At 39.6% G+C, this 24,249-nt stretch overlaps 1 protein-coding gene across 2 annotated transcripts in view; it reads right to left on the bottom strand.

The window, feature by feature from the left end:
• The window catches only part of LOC148652677 (cilia- and flagella-associated protein 337), a 29,993-nt gene extending 6,347 nt beyond the window's left edge, over positions 1-23,646 (bottom strand). Inside the window, exons 1-18 of one of the 2 annotated variants that reach the window (XM_088599706.1) lie at positions 22,988-23,646; positions 21,633-21,691; positions 13,679-13,946; positions 12,097-12,243; positions 11,324-11,446; positions 10,461-10,632; positions 10,317-10,363; positions 9,326-9,463; positions 8,470-8,658; positions 6,079-6,270; positions 5,313-5,573; positions 4,848-5,012; positions 3,561-3,710; positions 3,022-3,206; positions 2,349-2,453; positions 1,860-1,999; positions 1,302-1,447; positions 545-762 (exon numbers count right to left, since the gene is read on the bottom strand). In XM_088599706.1, the coding sequence (XP_088455832.1) occupies positions 545-762; positions 1,302-1,447; positions 1,860-1,999; positions 2,349-2,453; positions 3,022-3,206; positions 3,561-3,710; positions 4,848-5,012; positions 5,313-5,573; positions 6,079-6,270; positions 8,470-8,658; positions 9,326-9,463; positions 10,317-10,363; positions 10,461-10,632; positions 11,324-11,446; positions 12,097-12,243; positions 13,679-13,946; positions 21,633-21,691; positions 22,988-23,089 (2,807 nt within the window). In that variant the 5' untranslated portion in view covers positions 23,090-23,646. Of the gene's footprint in view, positions 1-544; positions 763-1,301; positions 1,448-1,859; positions 2,000-2,348; positions 2,454-3,021; positions 3,207-3,560; positions 3,711-4,847; positions 5,013-5,312; positions 5,574-6,078; positions 6,271-8,469; positions 8,659-9,325; positions 9,464-10,316; positions 10,364-10,460; positions 10,633-11,323; positions 11,447-12,096; positions 12,244-13,678; positions 13,947-18,015; positions 18,415-21,632; positions 21,692-22,987 lie in introns of those variants that run through there. The other variant, XM_088599707.1, reaches the window with a different exon arrangement.
• Between the last annotated feature and the right edge of the window lie 603 nt (positions 23,647-24,249).

Raw genomic sequence — 24,249 nt, 5'->3', positions numbered from 1 at the left:
TGTTTTTGGGTTGTTTTTGTGCTTTTTGCCCATTTTGATTCAAGTCAGACAGAACATTCCCACAGCAGTTGCAGTGATGCAATGTAGAGCTGAGCTACCAAGATTGAAACCACGCCCAAAGATTCGATCAGGGAGTTTAAAGGATTAGTGGCCCATTATCTCATGAGTCATTCAAATAAGTTTTTTATTTTCACACTAGTCTCCCAGTTTCATTAACTCTTTATCAATTACCTACAAGAGATAAAAGTTGCATTTTTTTCTTATTTGTAGTTACAAATGAAATTTCAAGAGCATGTGTTGTTCAGTGTGGCTGAACATGATTAGGACTCAAATACTACTGTGTATTTGTACTGTTTGTATTTATTTTTTTCTAGCACAATAATTTACCGTCTATATAAGTGGATTAATGCCTGCAGGTACTCACAATCTTTTCCACTGAGGTCTAAACCCACTGGAGTTTAGAGTAGATGTAGTGTAGTTAAATAACTGTTTAAGCAGCAGGTGAGACGGCAGGGAAGAAGTGACTGTGCTACAGTCCAAGTACCTGGGATGTTGATATGTAGACGGGTTATTCAGGTTCCATTTCTTCTTCTGTCCAAATGTGCCCACGTAACACCCATTGCAGGACCACAGCCGAGCAGTCTGGTCTGAGGAGGCACTGACCAGGAAGAGCTGGGAGCTGAAGAGCAGCAGCTCCATGCTGACCACTGTGCTGTCATGGGCTCTCCAGCAGTACAGCAGGGGAGGGCAGCTATTGACTGCCTGGTGGGAACAGGTCAGGGTTGTTTAATGACAGGGGCTTGAGTTATACTTTTTTTGCTACTAAGATCTGCAGAGGCATGCTTAGGGGAAATACAGTACATATTGTGTAGGAAGGTAGCACTTTCATCTTTCCTGTGGAGTTTTGTGTATGGTAGTAGATAAACTCAAAAATTAAAGACACTTAAAATGTACTAAATTATAAAAGCAGTTTACCTCATGACATGAGCTGCAAGCCTGTAAACATTTATTTACAAACACACACACATTACAGAAGTTGATCTTACTGTGTAAAGCCAATTAGTATAATTCAGTGTCCTTGAGGAGGTATATGTGTGTGATGTACATTATGTCTTAGGTAAAGTCATAAGCTCTTCAATCTCATGTAGATGACCATCCCATTCTGTTGTAAATTGTTATTCTTCAGCCCACATGGGACAGTGTGACACATACAGACAGGAAGTAAATTGAGAGGACTAAACGTTTTTTTTTTTTACATTAGCCATATTTTACTGTATGTAATGACTTGTGAACATTCTCACCTTATCGCCAGGCTGTAGCCTGAACTCAGAGATGTCCCACACCTGTATGAAGCCTGCAGTGTCCCCAGACATGAGGAGGCTGTTCTCCTGGTCTGTACACAACCCCAGAACAGACTCATCTGTTCTCTTTGGGGCATAGAACTGCCCTGAAATAGGATATCATAGTGCCATCAGTGACAATCTGTTTAAGATGCATCTTGATTGACTGAATCAGATGAAAGCAGAAACTTAAAATTTGAAAAGATTTTTTTCTGTTTTATAAAGTGGGGGATAACAGGTGAGATAGGGGCGATTTCAGAACTTGTTAAATTTAACTTTAAAAGAGGCCAAACCAATCATTGCAGAAATTCGGCAGTGACATTTATATCACTCCCTGCCTCTCTTATCAAAAAGAGGACTAATCTCCTGTTGTTTTTCATTGACCTCTTTTATACCACATGTTGACCAGTCAGTTTATTCATGGGGTCCACGTCTTCACCCGTGTAGAGCTCAGTGTATTTGGCATTCACTTTGGTGTTGACTCTGCAGTCTTCAGTGTGCAGCTTCTCCATGAGTTACCGTGTTTATGAGGTGATCCCATCACACTCCACCAACAGAGGAAGCCCGCCTCTGAGCTGACGAGGAGCGGCCCATTTCTGCACTTCCTGTCCTCGGCACGGAACTTCAGAAACAACAGCTTATCCACTGGAGGCTGAACCCTGACAGCAGAGAATCACATGAAAATGGAAAGTATGGGAGGCTGAGAAAGTGAACAAGGTGCTGTATCTTTGACTGCTTCTGCCATCAATTCAGTATTTATTTTCCAGAACACTTAGCAGGCTTTATATTTAGGGGGTTCGGCCTATAGTAACAGATGGGTTACTTCTCCACTTTCATTATTTTTTCAGTACAACACAAAGTTGAATTAGTCCAGTTTAGTGCCATTGTCTTTCCAATGTGTGAAGAACACAAGAGTGACCTCCATGTCTTTTTGTGACAAGCTGTGTCATTTATTTTTAGTCATAAGTGGGCTTCTTTCTGATTTCAATTTCTTACTCTTTACTTTACCCCTCGTCCCAGGCGTGAGCTCTTCTGTGTCGGGAGTTGGGTCTGGGGTGCATCGTTTTGCTGGTGGGCTCATCTGAGGTGTTGAGAGTCATGCCAGGGCTGTCTCTGTATAAGATAAATAGAAGGAGGTTGTGGAGCAATGTAATGGAATAGGAGCTCTGTGTGGAAAACTAAGCTGCCGCAAGTGGTGTTGGTGCACTAGTAGGTGACAATCACCCCTCATGATAAGAATTTCCAACAAAAGCAAAGCCCTAATAAAGCAATGTGTTGTAGGAGGTGATGTCCTTTGGATGAGACATTTAAACTAAGGACCTGAATATTTGTTCTTTTAAAAATCTAATTGATTTGCATTATCTACAGTATCCTGGTACAAATTCCATTGTGTGTTTGTACATCCCTTTTAACATTTATCACTTAATTCACTGTAAAATTTTTAAAATGTACTTCAAATATATTTCAGGATTGCAATTTATATTATAAGCAATGTAAACTTCTAGATTCTAGAGTGACACAATTACAGTCTGCGGAGCAAAGAAAAAATCTGTTTGAATTTAAGAATGTAATGTGAAACTGTAGAGCAACAGAGTACTCGTACTGCAGGAGTCTGATCCCTGTAAGTGTTGAATGCAGTAGCTGTTCTGCAGTGATCTTGGTTGTCTTGTGCCACACTCACACTGTGTGTGGTGCCCTGCGGAGGTAGACAAAGGATCTCTGTGTATCCAGGGTCCAGACGATAAGCTCTCCATCGAAGCTGGCTGTCGCAAGCAGCCCTAGAGAAGGACAGTAGTCCACAGCCAAGATATCATCAGAGTGCATCTGGCCTCCCTTCCAGGACAGGTCTGCATGCACGTAGGTCTTCTGAAAGACCACAGAACAGAGACGTTTCCCTGTGTAGCCTGGTTTTGCACATCAAACAGTTAGATGGAGAGAATGTCAATGTTTTTAATAAATCTGTCCACTTCAACAAACCAAAACATATATTTGGTAAACCAGAGAGGAGTGTGAGTACTGCTTGTTTTCCAGTCATGCTTTGATGTGAAATACTGTTGATGTGTTTATTCTTGCTAAACATTATTTTCTGCTTCTTAAACATTTGCCACTTCCAAGACAATGTACATTTAACTTAACATTAACATTAACATTAACATTACCTTAACGTTAACAAATTGACAATTTTGAAAATCTGTGCTGTATACAAGTACACTCCCTCACCCCAGGGTCTCTGATGCTGTAAAGGGCTAGCTTTCGACTCCATCCCACAGTCAGGAGTTTGTTGTCCTGGAAACAGATGACCCCTGTGACTTCTGCTTCATCTATAGCCTCCAGTTTGTGAAGATTGTGTCCATTCTGGATGTTCCATACCTGTAAGGAGAAGAGGGACCACTGACATAAATTATTTCTTATGGCTAGCTCTCCTGTGCAGTATACTTTATTTTGACTGGAAATATAAGTGCCTTTGCACAGCTGAAATGCCTTCTATTTGGGATATGGAATTTGGCAGTGTTGGGTAACATTGGCTTATGCCCAAAAGTCTGAAAATTGTTGTCGGTTTTTTCATGTGTACTGTATTGTCATTAGCGTAAATACTGTACATTTTAAAGTTGGATCCCAAACATGTTGTTGTAAAGGGGTATTTCTGAAAGGATTTAGAGATGGATGGTATTAATTAAGACCTCAGTACAGAAAGAGCTTTCATGAATAAATTAGAATTGATATGTTTTTATCTAGGGATCAGACATCATACTCTCATTGTCCAGAAGGATCCAGAATTTGTGAATCACAAAACATTTTCTACACTTTTGTCATCATGGGTTTTGTAGAATTACATCTGTACTCCCGTGTTAGGACAGATGCATTGCAAGCTACATTGGAAGAATATGTGTTTGTCTTGAAGCAAAGTGATCATGGATCCCGGCACATTTTAGATACTATAAACTCATTGAGAGCATCACAAGAGGACTAGCTGAAGCATTGTAAATTTTCAAAGGTGCAGACAAAAACAAACTTAATGGACCTCAACAGTGAAAAACAAGTGTAAACTAACGGGGACATCATTTTAAGATGAAGCACATTTTTACCCAAAGAGTTGTAGGAATCTTGAACAAGCAAACCAGCCACATTGCTGAAGATGACACCCTGGTTTCTTTCAGAAAGTGACTGGAATCCTTGTTCCAGTGACTCAAATCACTAGGTCAGTCATCTACAGTACAAGCAACCAAACATTTTAGATGGGCTGAATGGTCTCCTCTTGTTTGTAGGTTTTTCCTTTCCTTTTATACAAAGCATCTGTATTATATAAACTCTCATAACAACCCTCATTAAGTTTAGCAAAACAACCTATAGTATAGTATACAGTGTGGATATACATGTACTGTATTTCCCATGTTCTTTATCCCTTTAGTAAAGATAGTGAGCAGAGTAGTTTGAGGAGGACTGCAGGACATCTTGTTTGTTGTGGAAGGGAACAGGGATGGAGACTGGGGGCAGTCAGTGTTGTACCTTGATGGTCCCATTGCGTGCCCCAGTGATCAGCCTGCGCTGTGTGCTATCCAAGGCCATGCATGTGATCTCCTCTTGTCCATGGACGTTGCTTAGCTGAAGACACTTCGTCCCAGTCTCCACATCCCACACAGCAACTGTGGAATCATCACTGCCTGTAACCACCTAGCAAAAGCACAAAAGACACTTATATGGCTTCTAAAAAGTACAGAATTTTTCTTTTTATTGCCCCAATTAGGAATCATGAAGTCAATTCAGTTCACTACTGTATCCATTATACCAGCCCTGTTGGGATGTAAACATGCAGTCCTACCTGTACATACAAATGTGTCATTGTCATGCCTTTTTTTGTACTGTGAGGCCTACTACATCTCCAGCAGAGTTAACAGTGGAGATGTGAAGCAGCTCTCCCTCCCAGCTGCACTTATCAGATGGAGAAGGGAGGGGCATGGGGGTGGTGCAGACCTGTTTGAAGAAGGGGTTGTAGAGAGCGCAGGACAGCGGTGCACTGTGTGTGAGGAGCCGGTCTCCCTCAGCACCCCCGCTCTGCAGTCGCAGCAGGGCCAAGTAGTCCCCACATGACACCAGAAGCACATGGGGTGCAGATGTCAGCAGCAGGAAGGGGAAGTCTCCGTGCTCAACAGCGCGGCCAGCCTGCACACAGGGGAACTTCAGAAGCAGAGTCCGCAGGCAGCACAGTGAGGAGATGTCCCAAACTTTCAGCACCTGCCAACACCAACAACAGAGAGACATTTTTGTCAGTGACAAGGGTGATTTTTTCCAATGTACGTTTTTGATCATTCATGTCTTCTAATCGGCAGGTACTTTGAGATATTTAGGCACTAAATATAACAGATATTGACTGGCTGATTGAGTCATTCATTTACTGGTTGCCAAAAGCAGATTTTACCCATGAAACCCATGTATGTTTGAAGCTGGTGAATCACTTTAGTTTGCAGATAATATTCTTTTTTATTAATAGATGCATGAAATCAGCATGTGATTTCAGCAATGTGAATAGAATCGTTCAGGTTGCTCATTACATAGTAATGTATTCGTAGCAATGTATTGGTACTGTATATTAGGAAGAAGTGACTGTTATTGCTTGACTTCTGAAACCAGCTTCTCAAGATCAACCTGGGCAATCTTATTGTGTTTGTGTATATTTGTTAGTGTTAGAGTTTACAATAGTGTGCTTAAAGTGTGTAAATCCCAGGAACCAAAACCTTACAGCATCTTTGGAGTAGCTAAATATCTGGCCCATGGGCTCGTAGATGACCACGTCCAGCACCGCCATGTAGTGTCCCTGCAGAGTGGCCACAGGGCGACTTGTCACATATTGGTTCCACAGGCGGACAGTATGATCCACCCCCCCTGTCACCAGCAGATTCAGGGACTTACAAAAGTCAAAGCATGTGACTCCCTGAAAAGACACAGGTAAATGGTTAGATTTTCTATGACTATCGATAAGAAAGAGTACTAGATACTAGAATCAGAGCACAGTGCAAGAGAATCTGTATTTATTATCTTTTTCCATTTATTATGTACAGTAAGTTTCAGAACAGTTAGGTATTCCTGCAGCATTTACAAAAAGTCCAAGAGAGTGCAGAGTTTATTCTTTGATTCTTCTTTTATTAAAACTGCAACACTTATTCTTAGAATTGCTGTTTTTCTCCTACTCCTACTCAAAGTGAAGAAAGTTAAAAATAGATTGAAGGACTGAAATGCATGTTTTATTGCTAACAGTTTTACTTCCTATGGCTATTCCCTCAAGGAGCAATACACAGTTTAACCTGCGAGTGTGTTTCTTATTAAAAATATAGCTCAGTTTTAATTGATCTTGGTTGGTGATGTTTACCTATGCTGTCTAATGGTTTTAAAGGATAATGCTGGGAACAGCTTTGGTATCTGAGTCAGACTGATGATTTATTCTCATTGGAAATTGTTTTGCTAAAAAAGTATCTCCTGGCTGCCAGCAACATTTTTTTTTTATCCATGGAAAAACAAAAGAATGCTTTTGTACCATTTTCCATGTCCAAATAAAGAAAAATGATTTCCCAGTAAACAGCCAACAATTCAAAGAACATGTCCTTATTTCCCCCATATCACTCTTCTCTAATTTCTCTTGCTCTCCTTTCTCTAGTCCACTCACAGAACAATTCTTTGACATCTGGAATATTAATAACAACTAATTGAATATCTTTTTGACATTGAAGTGTTCTGTGCTATTTAATTGGTTTTGCCTCATACTACAGTATGTGATCAGGTATCAATTGCTTGTGTAAAATGCACAGCATGATCAAGGTATGTTTCCAGTTAGTGCTCATTTGCCAACAGAAAGCAATATTTTGGAAAAAGTTCAGACCCTCGGGGTTCCTTATAGTTCCCAGAGGAGGTAATTCAAGTATGTGTGCAGCACTGTATTTCGCAAAAGAAGAATTTGTGTTGGAATTATTCAGTGTCCCATTTATTTGAGTTGCATATGTATGTGTTTAAAAAGCTGTAAGAGCCATAACGAAACAATGCAAATATTTTCAAATACTAAATGATAATTACAGTAGATGCACTGCTTACTTGACTTACTACTGTGAGGCATTAAAACTACAATTAAAACTCTTGTCTCAAATACTCATTAGTTGCATTTTTAATCTCTCTCGGTACAGTTTTCCTGTATTAAATGCTTTTTAAAATCACTTTACTACAACAAGGTAATTGTTAAAATGTGCTCCTTCATTACTGCATGAGTACTACTGTGTTTTTGTCTTGTCTTAACTGTTATTCACTGTACAAACCCAGACATAGTTTGCATTGCTTTACTTGCAATAATTCATGATGTTATGGTTTGATTATTCATGATCCTTCCTATGTTTCTTTTTGTTTCTTATTCAGTATCTGTTCATGATTTAGATGAAATGTGACCGAACTTGTTACTTTTCAGTCACTGATGTTACTTGCTGTCAAGTGCAGGGTGCCCTTGTGTGACCATTTCAGCCTTGATTGACGTCCAAATGTCAAATGTTTTCAAATGGACTTTGCTGGCAGTGTGAGATAGAAAGTTATTTGTACCACTCTTTCCCCAGTCTTGTAAGTATCAATGCCAGAAATGTGTAGGTGGCATCATTAAAACGAAGGAAAATTTAGTAGTTATAAAAAGGCAGTGTCTGTCCAATTCAAAAGAGCACTCCCATAAACTGTCCAGTTTTCCAAGAGCACTGCTGGTGTGGCCTATTGTCAGCCTATTGCATGGCACTTTGCATGATATGCAAATGTATGCTCAGCTGCACACTGGGAATTATCTCAGTATCTCAGTGTCACCTACTGTATGTCAAGACAGTTATTAGTGATTTATTTAGTTGAAATTTTTTTTCTACTTTATTAGTGGAAGTGACTTTTAAAACCAAGAACATGGCATTCTTCTCTATCCAAAGAGTTGTGGGAGTATGGAACAAGTTAACCCACCATGTTACTGAAGTCAATATCCAGGCTTCTTTCAAGAAATAGCTGGATGAAATCCTTGGATCTACAGTATTACTGTAGCTACTAACAACAAAACAAGCTAGTTGGGCCAGTTGTCTTCCCCTCGTTTGTAACCGTTTTTATGTTCATGTCCTGCCAAGCTCACCTTGTTGATTTTCCAGGTGTAGCTCTTCTTTTTGCGGGGAGCGTCCATGATGACCACCGAGGTGGAGGAACTCCCTGATGACGTGATGACTAGATCGCCACTGCGCTCGTAGAAGATCCTGCGGATGGCCTCCCTGTGAACCCCAGGAATGAGCTGATAGGAGACCAACCGGATGTGATCGCGGATATCCTGCATGAGGCCAGTGACAAACATTCAGCAGTGATCAACCAGAGGGATTCTTCACACCTTTTCAATTTTTCTAATGACATATAAATTGCTTAATCAGTGAACTTGAACGGCGGTTTATGGTCAGAGAGTGACTGCTGTTGAGAAAACCCTGGCAATGTCATCAGGTTTACTGAAATGATTTTCACACCACGACTAAACGCTGTAATGTGCTCTTTCATACAGTGAGGTTTAGAAAATGTGATCTTAAGGAAATACTCAGGAAATAAATGGAATGGCTGACTGGGAGCATTGATAGGGTGATTCTCATTGGCTAGAAACATAATTCAAGCTTGAAATAGGGAGGTCTTGGGCCATGTAAAGCTCAGTCTGATCACTGCTTTACTGGACAAGCCCCTCGGTTGTTTTTCATTATTATTTTTAATATCATTAAGTGGAATTATTCTTTCCCAAGCTGGAGTTGCTATCTGCTTGGATACAATGTAAAAAGATAAAAGAAGTATTATCCAAGCAGCAGATGCGACTGTATACTATATAGTTTATATTCTAAAGTGTTTATTCTATATACGACAGTACACACAATGTGTTACACACTATATGCAACAGTATCCGTGATAGGGAAAATCCACAGGTTACCCGCTGTGTTAAGGGTACAATTTCCTGAACTCACCTGCATGAAGACTCTCTGAGGTCCTTTCTCCTCAGTGAAGGGAGTCTCAAACATGCCTGAATGGGGGTGGAGGAACCACAGTACGTTCACGTTCCCTACATCATCCCCCCACAGGAGCACAGAAGGGCTTCCTGGTGCCTGCGAACCCAGGAAACACACCTGTTAGCACTTGAACAGTTGTCAAATGTTTCATAGCAGATAATATGTCAGCAACCATTGTATTTTTCATACAATTAATGCAGCCTTTCAGAAAAATAGAAATAATGGTTGCTATAACAAGACAATTTTTCCTGGAAACAAATCAGTTTAAAACAATTACAGGTTTATTCTGTGTCACACCCAAAGAAGGCTCCACAGCCGAAATGTTGTGTTTCCTTTCTTCTCTTTTCAGCATGGAATAAACCTATAACTTGTTCCTTTGCAGCCTACGCATGCTGACGCAGCTACCCACCTGAACTACTTAAAACAATTATTTCTCATACATATACTATTGTAGGGTGAATGGTGGAGCAGTGCTGCCTCTCAGCTCTGGGGCTCTGGGTTCAATTCCAGACCTGGGGTGCTATCTGTGTGGAGTTTGTATGTTTCCCTTTGTTTGTATGTGTTCCCTGTGATGGACTGGTGTGACACCACGGTGTATCCTGCCTTGTGGCCATTACTTTCTGGGATAGGCTCTGGCTCCCCCATGACACTGTACTGGATAATGTGGTTATGGATGGATATACTGTTTGTACTCTTAATACATATTGCCATCTTTGAAAGGTCTCCTAAAAGTGGCTTATTTGAACACAAGGCTTGGCATGTTCACTGTGTTCATACTGGAATGACAGTAAAGTACCTTCTCTGTCAAACATCTTGGACATGGAAGTACTAACATGTTCAGAGTTGTCAATTTTGATGTTTGAAACATCTTGCAACTGTAGGTTTAAGGATGAGGCAGCACTAGGTACCCTGAGACATTCCCTGTCAAAGATCGACCAAAGGGCCTTACCTTGGTGTCACACCAGTAGCATAAGCAGGTTGGCACATTGGCAATTCCTGTGACAAAACCGCAAAGAAACAAGAATGGGTATCAATTTGAAACACCTTTAAATAAAAACATATTTATTTTGCATCTTCTGAAAAGAGAATATACCAAACAAGTAAAACTCCTCAAAACAGCTGGCTGTAGAAATGTCAAAAAAGTGGATGTCCCTGCTGGTTGTTGCCAGTGCAATCTTGTGGACATCGGGCATGCAAACAGCATCTGTAGTCCATTTCCTGATCCTGCTCCTGCTTCCTGCGATCTCACTGGACTCCAAAGAGACCTGGATTTCAGAAAATACTTTTAATTTTTCTGTTACCCGCATTTCAAATGAAGAAGCGAATTCAAATTTAGAAGAGAGTAGACATTAGAAACATTTTTGGTCAGTCCTCAAATAAAAACAGGGTATCGCTGTTGTATACAGTCTATATTTGTTTATTACAGTTATATACTTATTTCTAATTCTACATTTTGTTTTTGAAAGAGATCAGAATTTCAAAAGAAGATGAGAGACTTCTGCTCATAGTGTGGTGATTATAACCACTGCAGCAATGAAGCGTTAACACCCAGGTGCACTGTCTTCTCTGGAGGGTGATGCTAAAATTGTGAGTTGGTTTCAAACACCAAGCACCAAAAACATTCAATGTCCATGACTTTCATTCTCAAGATATCAGACATAATTTAAAAAATACCTACACAATAATACACAGTACACTAAAACAGGATCATTGACCCTCACCTATGTCTTCAAACTGGATTATATAACTCATCTAAATAGTTCATCATCTTGTACTTTTTGAGTTTGGCCTGAGTAGCAAAAACTATATAAATCGTGTTTCACTGGTACTTGGATTTCTCTGCACAAAAAAGCATAATAACAACATGTCCCTGAGCTGGGAATTCGGCATAAAGTAACCATAAATCCCAGTCTGGCTTTGAAACCCAGGTCAATGAAGACAAGTGCGGTAAAGCACCTCCTGTGACTTGAGAATGCGCAGGCTGCTGTCCCAGATGGTCAGAGTTCCCTCCTTGCTGACACCGAGGAAGCGCAGTGGCTGAGGGTGGGGCACTGCCAGCATTCGGATGGTGGGCTCTTGCTACCGAATGGGAATTCAAACAAAGAGGTTGGGAATGATGCGAGGGATGTCCCTGCTTCCTTTTTTACACTAGTATGTGTGAATTAGACCTCCAAATTTAAAATCTGACCTTTTAAAACACTTCGCAAAGCAATGCCTGTAAATCGGGGTGTTGAATGTTTCCTGTGAATTACCATGATAAAAGCATGGTAAGCATAGTACAGTCAGGATGACATGATGATGTAACCTAGAGATGTACCAGAAGGCATGAAACATCAGAATGAACGTAAATGCATGGAATCTATGTAATAAAACATTTCTATTTCTTCGGGAGAACTATATCCTTAGTCACATTTCAACTGCATGGAAAGTGAATGCTGAAGGGGGCTTCTTCTCATTTTATTCTTACTCTTTTCTTTTGAGATCTTAAAAGATTACATTAACAAGATTCAGCTTTGTTTCACCTGAAGATGTTTTCCACCACATATTGTACTTATAGCCACCATGATTATACTGTTTGTGTATTTTCAAAATCAGATATCAACATTTTGAAATACATGTACTGTATGGATGGAAGACTCCCAAATAGTTTTTTTCTTGTGATGGAGTGTGCCAGTTTTTGTAACATGTGTGTGTAGTGTTTTTAATGTCTGTGTTAGTACCAAGGTTACCTTGTTGTACAGACAGTGTCTAATGACTGGCTGTGTGCTGAGAAAAGTTTCTCTCTGACGGCCGGTGTAGTCTTTCTCCTTGTACTGTAGCAGCAGGTAGGTGCAGAACTCTTCCCAGTCCACATAACCATCACAGGAAGTATCGACCTGCCAGCAGAGAGATTTAAAATATGCATCTATCATTTTTATAAACTCTAATTCCAATTCAGGTTTACATGGGACTCAGAGCCTAGCCCAGCAAGCAAATTGGTGTGAGGTGCCCCGGACAGAACTCCATACAGACAGAAACACACTCACACCAGGGCCAATTTTTCCCAGAAGCCAATTAATCTACCAGTATGTCTTTGGATTGTGGGAGGAAACCGGAGCACCCAGAAGAAACTCACCCAAATACAGTTCATGGAGAACATATAAATACTCCATGCAGTTAGCAACCCAGATCTGGAATTGAACCCAAAGCTCCAGGGCTGTGAGATAGCAATGCTAACCACTGAACCACCACACCACTCAAGTTAAAGGCAAACTGCAATGTTATTTTTATATTTTACAGAAAAAATTGGCATTGATGAGTGCATTTCAGACCACAATGAAAGTAAAATGTACACAGTAACTTGTAAAACCTCCAATTAACATTAAAAAAAAATACATTTCCAGGTATGCACAGAGCCACATTGCTGTCATTGTCAGTGATTTAGAATGAGGCAAAAAAACATCCAGTGAGGTGCAGTGGCGCTATTACTTTATAAACAAGCGGGCTTGTGAATACATCTCTTTTAATCAAATAGAAATATTGCTCTCAACTTTGAGACTGTTTTGCCGACAAATACTACTTAATTGTTAACTCTGCATGCAGATCATGTCAGAATCTTTCTGTGACGAGATGTCTGCTGCACAATCTGTACTTATTCATTTGGACATTTCACTAATGATTACAGTGACTAGTGAACAGGAAGGGCCGCTTTACATCACAATTTGCACAAACGCTTGAAAGCATGACGACTATACAGTATTTTCACAAAGTTTACTATTTTGTGTTTATTTTGAAAATTGTAAATTCAAATTTAGAACAGCTGCTTTAAGCTGACTTGAAGAAACAAAACATAACACTGCAAAAAGTTTGAAGAACTGTAATATTTAGAAATTTCCAATGCAAAGTACAGGGTGTGCATGTGTTTCATGTGCCTGGGGATAAGGTTAATTAATGCTTATGTCTCATATCTGCTCATCTTAAAGGTAATACTGGAATCCAACACTGGAGCCCTTTGCTTAATTTGCACAACATAGTACCCTACTCCCTGAAGACATTTCAGTTATTGAAAACCTGTTCTGCTACCCTTCTATTGGGAGGTACTCTGGGGTTCCTGCTTATGATGGAAGGCCTTATATCTGTATAAAAGAAAGTGTCATTCTTCCTTGAGAGCTCCTTTTTAGACTTAAGAAATGATACAATTAAAACTGTCTTGGAAGAAAATTGAAGATGTGTACCAAAGTGCTACACCAACAACAGTAAACACCTAACCCAAAACATCAAAGGATTCCTATGTCTCTTATCCTGTGGTGTTGGAGCTACCAGGCTCCTTACCTTGTTAAAAAGCAATTCCATCTGACTGGCCCAGCGCTCCGAGCCCAGCATGGTACCCAAGGCAGACTGGAACTCTTCCAGACTCATACTGCCTGCCTGTTGCTTGGGTCCGCGGCTTGATCGCCACCCCCTTCCAGCCTTCCAGCCTGCCCCTCCCTCGCCAGGCCTGGGATCTCTAGGCATGTGACTGGCAAACGCTTCCTTTAGCCATTGCAGGTGCTCCAACTGCAGCTCCTCCTCTAGGCCAGTGTTCTGCTCCTGATCGAAACTGGACAAGAATACAGGACTCGTGTTAGAAGGGTTAAATGATAAGAGTTTAAATAATGTTCTAAAGTAGAGAGAAGTTCTTGAAAGCTGTCTGTTCATACAGTATATACAGTAGCAACACAGTATCGCAATAAATAAGAGCACAAATCACATTAGTACTAACCTGGAAAGGAGCACTTGCAGTATGTCACTGAATCCATGGACTGATTCAGATATAGAGTAGGAGGGAACTGATTTTAGCCACTACTGAATGGCGGTCCCCATCTGGGTGATGCACAGCTGCTAGGTGAAGTAGTGACTGCATGTTCAACTGAACTGAGAACTTTAGACAGGCCACGGCAAGCACAGAGAAATTAGCCAGGATACTGGCAGCAATTCAGCTAGTCAAGCAAGTGGAAGCTTTAGTGACCACACAGTTGGTTTAACATCTCATCTGAAGGATTGAACCTCCTACAGCACAGTGCCACACTATGTGATTTTGTTTTAGGGAATTTCTGGACCACAGAAAGGTGTGCCACCTACTGTACTAGCCCACCAACAAACGTTACAGCAAAAGCCTGGTTTTCCTTCAAGGTCTCCTAACCCAGTACTGACTGGGCCCACCCTTGCTTATCTTCTGACGTCATGACAAGGTCTGTCAAGTTACGCGGTAGTAATTCTGCTATCAGTGTCTTCTAACATGTATCCAGTCTCTGAATGTTCATTAGAAAAAATTCATTTTAGATGCATAGATGGAAAAACAATGGCCATTTAGCACACTCTAGTGGAATTTATGGAAATACAGAATGTTTTGTTCTGGTTTCAGTAGAACAAACACTGTTTCTCTGTCTGGTACAAAAAATGTTTGCAGTCAAAGTAATTGTCGGCATCATTGCTAGATACTAGATTTGAGTATATGTAAATATTCCTAATCCCAGTCTCACACCTAATCCTAAAATTGCTGCTAAAAGTGCCAAAATTACTAGTTACACAGTAAGTGTTCCAACATGCTACAAGGATGTTGCATGCACCAATAGATTGGCCATCCCATCCCCTATACACCTTTTTAAAAATACAGAGCAGCATTTATTGCAACAAGACCTTTTGAAAATGCACAGACTTCAGAAATTCTGCATATATAGAAATTTCACTGGAAAATTACAGACCAGATTGTCCGAGGCTTTTGCACGAAAAATATAATTTTCGTTGAATATTTTTGTTTTATTGTGGATAGATTGATGCTACAATATTTGACTAGAAATTAGGTTTGACAATAATTGAAAAGAATCAAGGGCGGTACAGTGACGCAACAGTTAGTGCTGCTGTCTTACAGCTTTTGGGTGCTGGGCTCAATTCCGACCTAGAGACCCTCCTGTGTAGAGATTTACATGTTCTGTCTGTGGCCTCATAGATTTTCACTGGGTGCTCTGTTTTCCTCCCACAGTCCAGAGATATGCTATAATTCGCCCCTCTAAATTGCCCCTTGTTTGCATGTTTTCACTAGTGTCCTATCCAGGATATTTCCTACCTTTACGCATTTTCTGCTGGGCTAGGCTCTGATTCACCATGACCCTGTATTGAACTAAAATGGATGGATAGATCAAATTAATAATCTAATGTGCTTTGTACTATAATCAGCAGCTGTTATAAATCAACAATTATTTATTATTTTTCACTGCTATTCAGCAATCCTGGAAAGGTCTAAACAAATTATTGTGTGTGTGACTTTTAAATCCCTAGTGTTTCCCTGTTTTTATTTAACAAAAAATTAAAACTTGCAAAAAAGCCAGCATAAAGGAAGTCTTAATTCTTTATCTTAATTAACTTAAGATAAAGCTGTACCTCCAGTCTGGAGGGGTGTCTCATTTACATTACTCAGAGGTGAAAGGAAGCAGCTTCTGGATCTGGTTTATTCCAGCAGTTTCCTGCTCAGTAATACTGACAGTGGTATTAGGATAAGACAAGCCAGGTGTGACCCTGTTCTCCCAGGAGTCTGGAAGATTTGACCAGAAAGTAAGAACATTTGCCTTTGTCCTCCACTTAACATGTGAGCTACAGCAATGGTGTGTTCACAATTCAAGATGGCATTTCGGGTTGATAGTTAAGAATGTGCAAAATAACCCATTTATTTTTTTTTTTACAGAGAAGAAAAGACCACACACCCAAAAATCGTGAAGGTGAAGTCCAGAGGAAAGGTAATATTAAAGGTAGAGTTGGCTGAATGTTCTGTTGACTCTACTTTTTATATATATATATTTTTAAATGAATATAAAAGCCACCAGAAATCCAAGACAAGTAAACCTGAGTTTAAAACATTCCTTTCTGCAGGATCTGTCCCAGTTTCTACATAGCACCTCGGCAATAAACATCCTTCCTGCTGTCCTGTCTCCATGGGTACAGCAGCTTGGCTTGCTCAGACATCCTGACTTCCCAGGCCAAAGACAGGCCTGCTTCTGCAGGCCTGTTTCTGAGTGACTAACCCCCTGGCAGGGCCCTACACTGATGTCACAGTGGTGTGGTTTTGTTGCCTCTGGCAACGCCACAACAATTGACCCGAAGTCAGACCTTGGGCCTGTTGTGCGGCAATTGTTGTTTCTCACTGATCAAGACAGTTTAATCAATCAGCAGATAATCAGTTACATTTGTCTCCTGCACATAGACATTTGGATAGGTTCAGATATTCACTATAGCAGCAAGAGGCTTCTAATTTCCATAGTCATATTTGTCTCTGTCAGATGAGAGAATTGATTCTCTAAAATAAATATCTGGCATTTGGTTTTCCAATCAACTCAATTCATCTAGTCAAAAATGACACCAAAAAATCACAAGCTGTAACTACAAACAGCAGGGACCTAACTCCAGGTTAGATTTCAACCCAGTTGCGTTATGCAAGTCAATATACGGTAACCCCCAGCTGAATCTACAACCATAAATAAGCAGAAGCCAACTTTGTCAGGCCAGTTTGGAACCATGCTGGCCCAGGGCAACTTACCAAATATACATGGGGAACAGCTTGAGGAGGAAATATGTGGGAGAACGATGCAGAGTTTAAGTGTCGCGGGATGAGTTATACAAATGCAAGCAGATTATATGTCTTATTGCAGTAAGAGGTATTTTAATCGAATTTTCAGTTCTATATTTTTGTAACATTGCAGATCAAGTGCAGTCACAATTTTCTCATGAGGAGCTTTTCTTCCACAGGATCATGATCATATTAATTTTACTAGCCCACCAAAAATAATTTATGACAGGGAAAACATTGCAGCTGTTGCTGGGGATACACTTGAGTTTTGACGGACACATTGATTAAGTACTTCTTATGCTACACATGCACACACCTCACAGAGGTTTCTCCATGAAACATGTCAGATATCTCACAGAATTGTCCAAGAAGTTGCAATAGATATATAATAGTTCTTCTATTGTCTGTTGATCCTGTTCTCAATACTTGAGTTTATATACCGTATACTGTACCGTGTAACACATTACTAATTTTAGGAATGATTTACTTTACTCTTGTCTGAGCAAGGCAATCAAATGAAATGGCTTGACAAAAATAACATATTTTCAATTATATTCAAAAGGATGTTTTATGTAATTACAAAACAAACCGATTTATTTAAAATCTTTGTCATATACTGTATAACAATTAAAACATATATTGCTGCTACTCTATATTTGCAATTGTCTTTTCTGACAAGTCATGGTCACAGTGCCAATGTATGCCTCATTGCAAGAATATATTCTCTTATATACTGTACTCTATCTCTGCCTCATAAAATGTCAGTTGATACTCATTGCATAATGTGGTGTTTTTTTCCACTAATTAGCCCCTTACTTTACACTCGAAAGATAGGTATTTATCAATGGATTTTTTACAGTTTGCATTTTTAATTACAGAACATGCAGAATACATAAAAAATAAAGTAGACTGTACATGACTGCATGCTTGGTGTGTTTGACATTAACTGGATTTATTTATGTGCACAAACAAGAAAATATCCACTCACAAAGAGAGGTTTCAGGTAGCCCAAGCAGTGATTACAATGAGAAGTTCTGATCAGAAGAAGTGTTTTGTATACTGTACTTACCCAGTAATAGTGACAGGGATCTCCTTCTCATATATTTCCCAGATGCCACTGTCCCAGTCTCTTGTGGCACACATACTGCTAGTCTTACTCCTGTCTCAGGCACAAACTTGGTAGATTTAAGGAACCAATTACATTTATTTCGGCATTTCCTGTTACAGAAAGTTTGTACAGAGCATCAAGCTCGGCTTTTATCCATCATCAAATCACATTCATTACGTGGAGCTCAGAAATTAACTGGTAATAAACCAATAAAGCCAAGGCAACAGCATTGAATTATTGATTATCCCAAAGATAACATCAGCTCTTAGTGTCTACTCCCAAACAGTCCTTCTGCTTTCTCCAGGAGCTCTGACATTATACTGTATGACCTGGTTATTACACTCTTCTCTGTGTGCTTACTGTCAGTGAAGAAATTATTGTGACTAACATAATCTTGTGGCTGGAATTGCACATTCATGCCAGAAAGATCATTAACTCAGTCAGAAGACAATCCAGGAGTAATTTATGATTAACCAGCTGGTTTTTGAACTAGTGAAATCTTCAACAGTGCTGGTGTTTCTTTAGTGTTTGCTGTTGTGCTCTTTACACTTCAACACATTTTCAACTAAACCTGGGGCAGTGTCTGTATATTTCAAAAACTATATACATTGTTCATATAACAAGCACATTCAGGAATAGAGTGATTAGGGTATTTACATAAAAGTGATGATTAAACTGAAAAGAGGAGAATCTTCATTACACAAGGGGCTATATCAGGATGGTAAAACCTACCCAGCAATGTTGTTATAAGCTGTGATCCTGGCACCTTTATGTTCTTAAAATAAAATACAATATGCATTTTTTTACATTTTTGTTTTAGACATGCGTGTTTTCATAGAGTATGAATTTATAGTCCTGTAATAAAAGAAGAATTACTAATCTAAATATTTTGTGAATGAGATCTCCCATTAGTATTATTATTTCTGCTTAAGACAGCATCTGGCCAAGGCTTAAGCAGATCAGCTGCATAGAACCATCATAGAAGTGATAAAGTGATAAAATGTGTCCCCATATCTGTCCTTCACCCATAATTCTGGCTACACACCTATACTGATTGCATTTACTAAACACAATATATCGGCCTGCGTGCTATATTCTTTTACAAACATCTGCAAAACCATCTTTTAATTTGTTGACATTTCATTAGAGAGGATTTTACACAATTTGCCTGGGGGACACACCACACAGATATTCATTTTTAAGACATGTTCTATCAGTGATTTTCTCTGCTTCAAATCAAACTAGCACAATGTATAACTAAACCTAATATACAGTAAACAGTATGTATTTCTTTTGTATTTGCTTGTAGTAATGAATGATTTTCCCTTGATTTGAGCACACATTCTGAACTGTACCGTATATTACTAGGATAACGTTGTATTTCATCCACTGAAGCTCTCAAATTATTGATTACTTCAGTATTTCCTGAATTCAGCTTCAGTGGATAGGCATTTGTGTTGTCATAGTAACAATTTAATTGAACTTCACTTCATGCACTGCTGACTGTTGTGTGGTTAAAAAGTGTCCAGGGAAAACTTTCTAATTATTTTTAGTTTTGTTCCAAAATGTCAGCACCTGTTACCCTTTGATGGTGTTTTAATATTCAGTATCCCTACATCTGAAGTTTCCTCAAACTAAAAGTGGGAGTTTAATGTCACTAGGGTATCCTTAGACTCAGAAGAAGTCTGAAAAGTCTTCAAGAATTCCTGCCGAGCTTGCCTTTACTCAATTCACCCTCAAAAACTGCTCTCCTGACTTTCATCTCTTATTCTCTTTCTCTGAGGTCTGGCACCCCAATGTCCAGAGCACCCCATGTGGGTTTGTGGTCAAGGGAATCTACCATTGAGGCTATAACAGAGGTATGTGGATCAACAATAATGTCTGTAGTGAGATTGCATATATTAGCCTTGTGTTACATAGGACACTACACTGAAACACATTGAGAAAAAGGTGTCTTACAATTTTACAGCCCCAGTTATCTTACAGTACATCACTGCTTTGAACAGGACTTGTTACTTAAATTAAACTTTCTGTTCTCTAATATTGTCGTGTACAAGCAAAGTCTATTTTTTTTTCTGATACATGGAAAGGGTTTCTTCCTGGAGAATTCTGTCAGAAGGCTGTTAGTGAAGACTATGATTCTCTTTCCTTTTCAATTACTTTCCTAATTTCATGACTTCTGATCACTCTATTAATCTTCTACAGCAAGCAACATCATGAAAACGGACATAGTCCTCACTGACACAGTTGCCTTGTATTGCTTGCATTTTTAACAGCGCTTTTAAAAAATGCATTAGGGTGCTTGCAGTATTCACAATGTCTCAGTTTACCTTTCCCCTCAATGCCTGTCAATACTGACAGCAAGAGTGAAAAATGGCCAGAGTAGCCCACCCAACACCTTCTTTGTGCAGGCACAAAAGGCCACCCGTCAGCTAGGCTTCATCCTTGTTTCATAAGGCCTAATGCTGCAGTTGCTGTTGCTTAGCAACACAGAACATAATGCCTCAACAAGACATTAAATATAACTTTCCTTTAAAAGTGTGTCTTTGACAGCAGTTCTGAATAAAAAGCAATCTGAATATACAAAACTTTGATATGTGACACATTTTAAGAATTACACCAAATGTCATTTCGTTAAAAAAACATTGTTTTTGCCGCAAATCTCTAGGGTTAGAGTACAACCGTTTATTAAAAAGTCCTACTATCAGCAAATCCTTATAAGTGTTGTGTGTTCATACAATGTTTGGTAATCTACAGAGATCAAACATTCAGATATGACAAAGCAAACAAAATACTTACGTTTTCTACAGTATGTTTAAAAACACTAAAAGCAGGTCCATCTTGTCAAGGCATACTGTATGTTATAGATAAATTCACAGTTTCTTGTATTTTGCAAAGGAAAATTTAGTTTCTGGCTTAGAACAAAGATAGTTAAACAGTTTTTCCAATTTTCCAACCACATTCTGCAAACCTTGCTATTCTGTACAGCAGAGTATATTAAAAAACTGCCCCGCATTCAGTGTGCTAACAAACAAACAAAAAAACCCATAACAATAACACTGAATACTGTGTGTTCAGTTTTTTAAGTTGCTAAACATGATAAATATTTGCTTGTTAATTAAAGTTAAAAAATCCCAGGGCGTTTCTCGAAATGTTTACAGTAACTGTGCTAACCCTGGTGCCTTGGCCAAACTTCCCCCTGGGCTTTATCAATCATGGCCTCCTAATAACCCCCTTCTATGAATTGGCTTCATTACTATGATTTCCTCCCCTCTGATACTGTAGCTAAATTGTGGTGAGTGTACTGGCACACTTTGGCTGCTGTTGCATCATCCAGGTGGGGGCTACACATTTGTGGTGAAAGTGAGTCCCCATTACCTATAAATCACTTTGAGTGGAGAGTCCAGAAAAGCACTATATACTGTAAGTGTAAAGATTATTATTAATTAGACGTAGTATTAAAGCTAATCCTAGTCAGATCTGAAACTTGAACAACTCCCAGAGGAAGGGATTTTCTTTCACCTTAAGGGTTATCGGACATGGGAAATGCTGATTTAGAAGGGTATTATTTACTGTACCTTAGGACATTCTGCTCATTGTTGAAGCTCTTCCTTCTTGCGCCTTCGTTCTGTACCTCCTGAGCAAGAGAAGAGAGCGCAGTGTCTTTCCAGTGAGTCTCATCTCTTCGTAGTGTTTGACTTGTTTACTTTTATTGTTATTTTTTTTCTGCCCTTAATTGTGGTTTACAGTAGTTTGTATAAGAAACTAACACTAAAGACTTCACTGAGTATAGTTTGTGAATTATTTAGGCCATTAGTGGTGCACTTCAATAACCGCTTGCATACAACACCGAGTTTACTTTTCCCTCAGTTTTTTAGTTTGTCCTTAAATGTTGAAATCAGAGCCCTAGTTATGGAATTAATCCTAATTAAGGAATTACAGTTCCGTAATTATTACATAATGGACAGGATCGTGTGGTGGCTTAAACTCTAGATTAACTGAAAAGCTATGCATCCAGGAACAAGAGTCAACATACTGTACGATTAACTAGCAGCCTGTCCAGAGTTAGATCTGCTTAATATTATAGAAACTGTAATAACCTCTAACAATGTGAACTACTGAATTTGGACTTATGTGTTTCTGGCAATCAGGTTTTGGATTAGAATTGGCCCAAGCAATAGACTCTCAAAGTCCAGGGTGTCAGTTTACATTACAAAACCACAAAAGAAATAAAATCGCTTAACATTGAGCAATTACTGCATGTATTATTTACATGTGTTTAGAATGCAATCTACCATACATTATATGTGGTATACAAGGGCTGAACTGCATGTGTCACATTTGTGCCATGACACCTACTACTGAGACAAATATTATATGTATCATTTTCTGGGGTTCCTGCACAATATGGAGCTGAAGTACGAAGGGTCAGAATGTAATGTCTCACACAGTACGAGGCTGTTAATGTGATATAGCCCTCTGGAGCTTGAAAAGCACTCCAAACCTGCTGGCCAGTGGGTTTTGTTTGCTAGTCCCTTGGCTTGAATCCCAGCCAGGTTTCAAAGGGATGAACTTCACCTGCCACTCCATCAATCTGACAGTAAAGCATATAACCGGTTTCACAAAGTAATCAATTCAGGACCTCTAGATTTATGAGTTGGGACATCACAGTGAAAATGTTGAGTCAAAATAATCTAAAATCATTCAAACAATACAGTGACAAAAGGAAATGAAGACCTCACTATGGTATAGGCCATTTTAAAGAAAAGATCCAAGTAGTTACAGATTATATATGTAACATACAAATTAGTACGTTTACTCATAGTCACTGTTATGCAGACTTTTACAACCTTTCAAAATCAGGACCCTGGGGCTCAAAGCAATGCCGAGCACTGAGACCTAAAGAATTCCGCGGGCGAAGGAATTGACTTACTTTTTTCTTCAAAAACTCCTCCAGGTCCAGCAACAGGTTTTCAGACAGGAGCTGTCTCTGGAGTGCAGTGGCTCTCTTCTGGAGGAGGTGGGGGAGAGGCATCTTACTTGGAAGGTATGAGCTGTGCCTTGGTGAAAAATACACACAAAAACGTCCTGTATCTATCCTGTGGAGGTGCACAAGCCTTGGATTTCAGTGTATCCCAGGTGAGATGGATAGTGTGCTTGGAAATGTACTCCTCAGTTCAGTTATAGCTGACTTCATGCTGTTTGTGTCCAGAAACCAAGTGTATTGCTGATTCAGTGCGCTAAGCAAGACCCTCTGACAGAGGGGAATTCTTGACATTCAAGTACAGATGGAGAGCACACTTTAAACTATTAAAGAGATAGATTGTTTTGAAAAATTAGTCTTTTCCCTACTGGAGGAGCATTCAGTATCAATGGCAGGATCAGAACCGCCGACGTTTCTGACTTTGGCTCCGTAAAATCTGTCGCGTTCTCCTTTCCCAGCCTGAAGAGAAAAGTTTGTGATCAGGAGTCGTATCTCCAAAAGGCTGCCAGCCCTAATTTTTTTTCTTTTTGTACTGCCTCAATGAAGTATGCTTTTACTGTAACCATATCCTTGCTGTGCTGGCTGCACCTGCCCATAGTCAGCCTATCCCAGTTCTCCCCCTCAGGAACAGAAAGACCGACTCACTGACTCATCAATGGCTTGTTCTGCACAAGCTGTACCATTTGTTTAGGCACGAGTCTCTGCACAACCACAGCAAACACGTCCAGAGCTGGTACAGCCCAGCCAGCTCATCTGAGGGCTTGGCACAATTCTGGGAGCTGGAAGTGTAAATAGCAGACAAACATGATGGACAGGAGCCTAGAGCTGTCTTCTTATGACTGAGGGAGTCCAAGGTGAGACATGAAAAAAAGCTATAGAAGGTGGACACTAACAGTTTCTTTCCTTTGCAATATTTGTATTTGCCAATACTCCTGTTGGATTCCTTGTTTCCATGAGGAGCTTGCCTGGCATGTGCCTCTCTTTTCGTTTTTTGTTGTTTTTTTTCTGTGGAGGTTTAAATAAAACTGTTATATTGACACCGCAGTGTATCTGTGGCATTTCAACCCTCTGAAAAGAAAAAAAAAACATACTTTGCATTATCATACTGATTGTCATTGTTGAGACAACTGTGAATACTGCTACCCCTTTTTTTAGATTAACACAAGGAGAGAAGTCCTGCATTAAATAATTAACTGGCTGTGATGTGGGTT

The sequence above is a fragment of the Lepisosteus platostomus genome, chromosome 11 (assembly GCF_059453375.1).
Source record: "Lepisosteus platostomus isolate fLepPlt1 chromosome 11, fLepPlt1.hap1, whole genome shotgun sequence".
NCBI lineage: Eukaryota > Metazoa > Chordata > Actinopteri > Semionotiformes > Lepisosteidae > Lepisosteus > Lepisosteus platostomus.
This window is presented reverse-complemented; position numbering and strand designations above follow the sequence as displayed.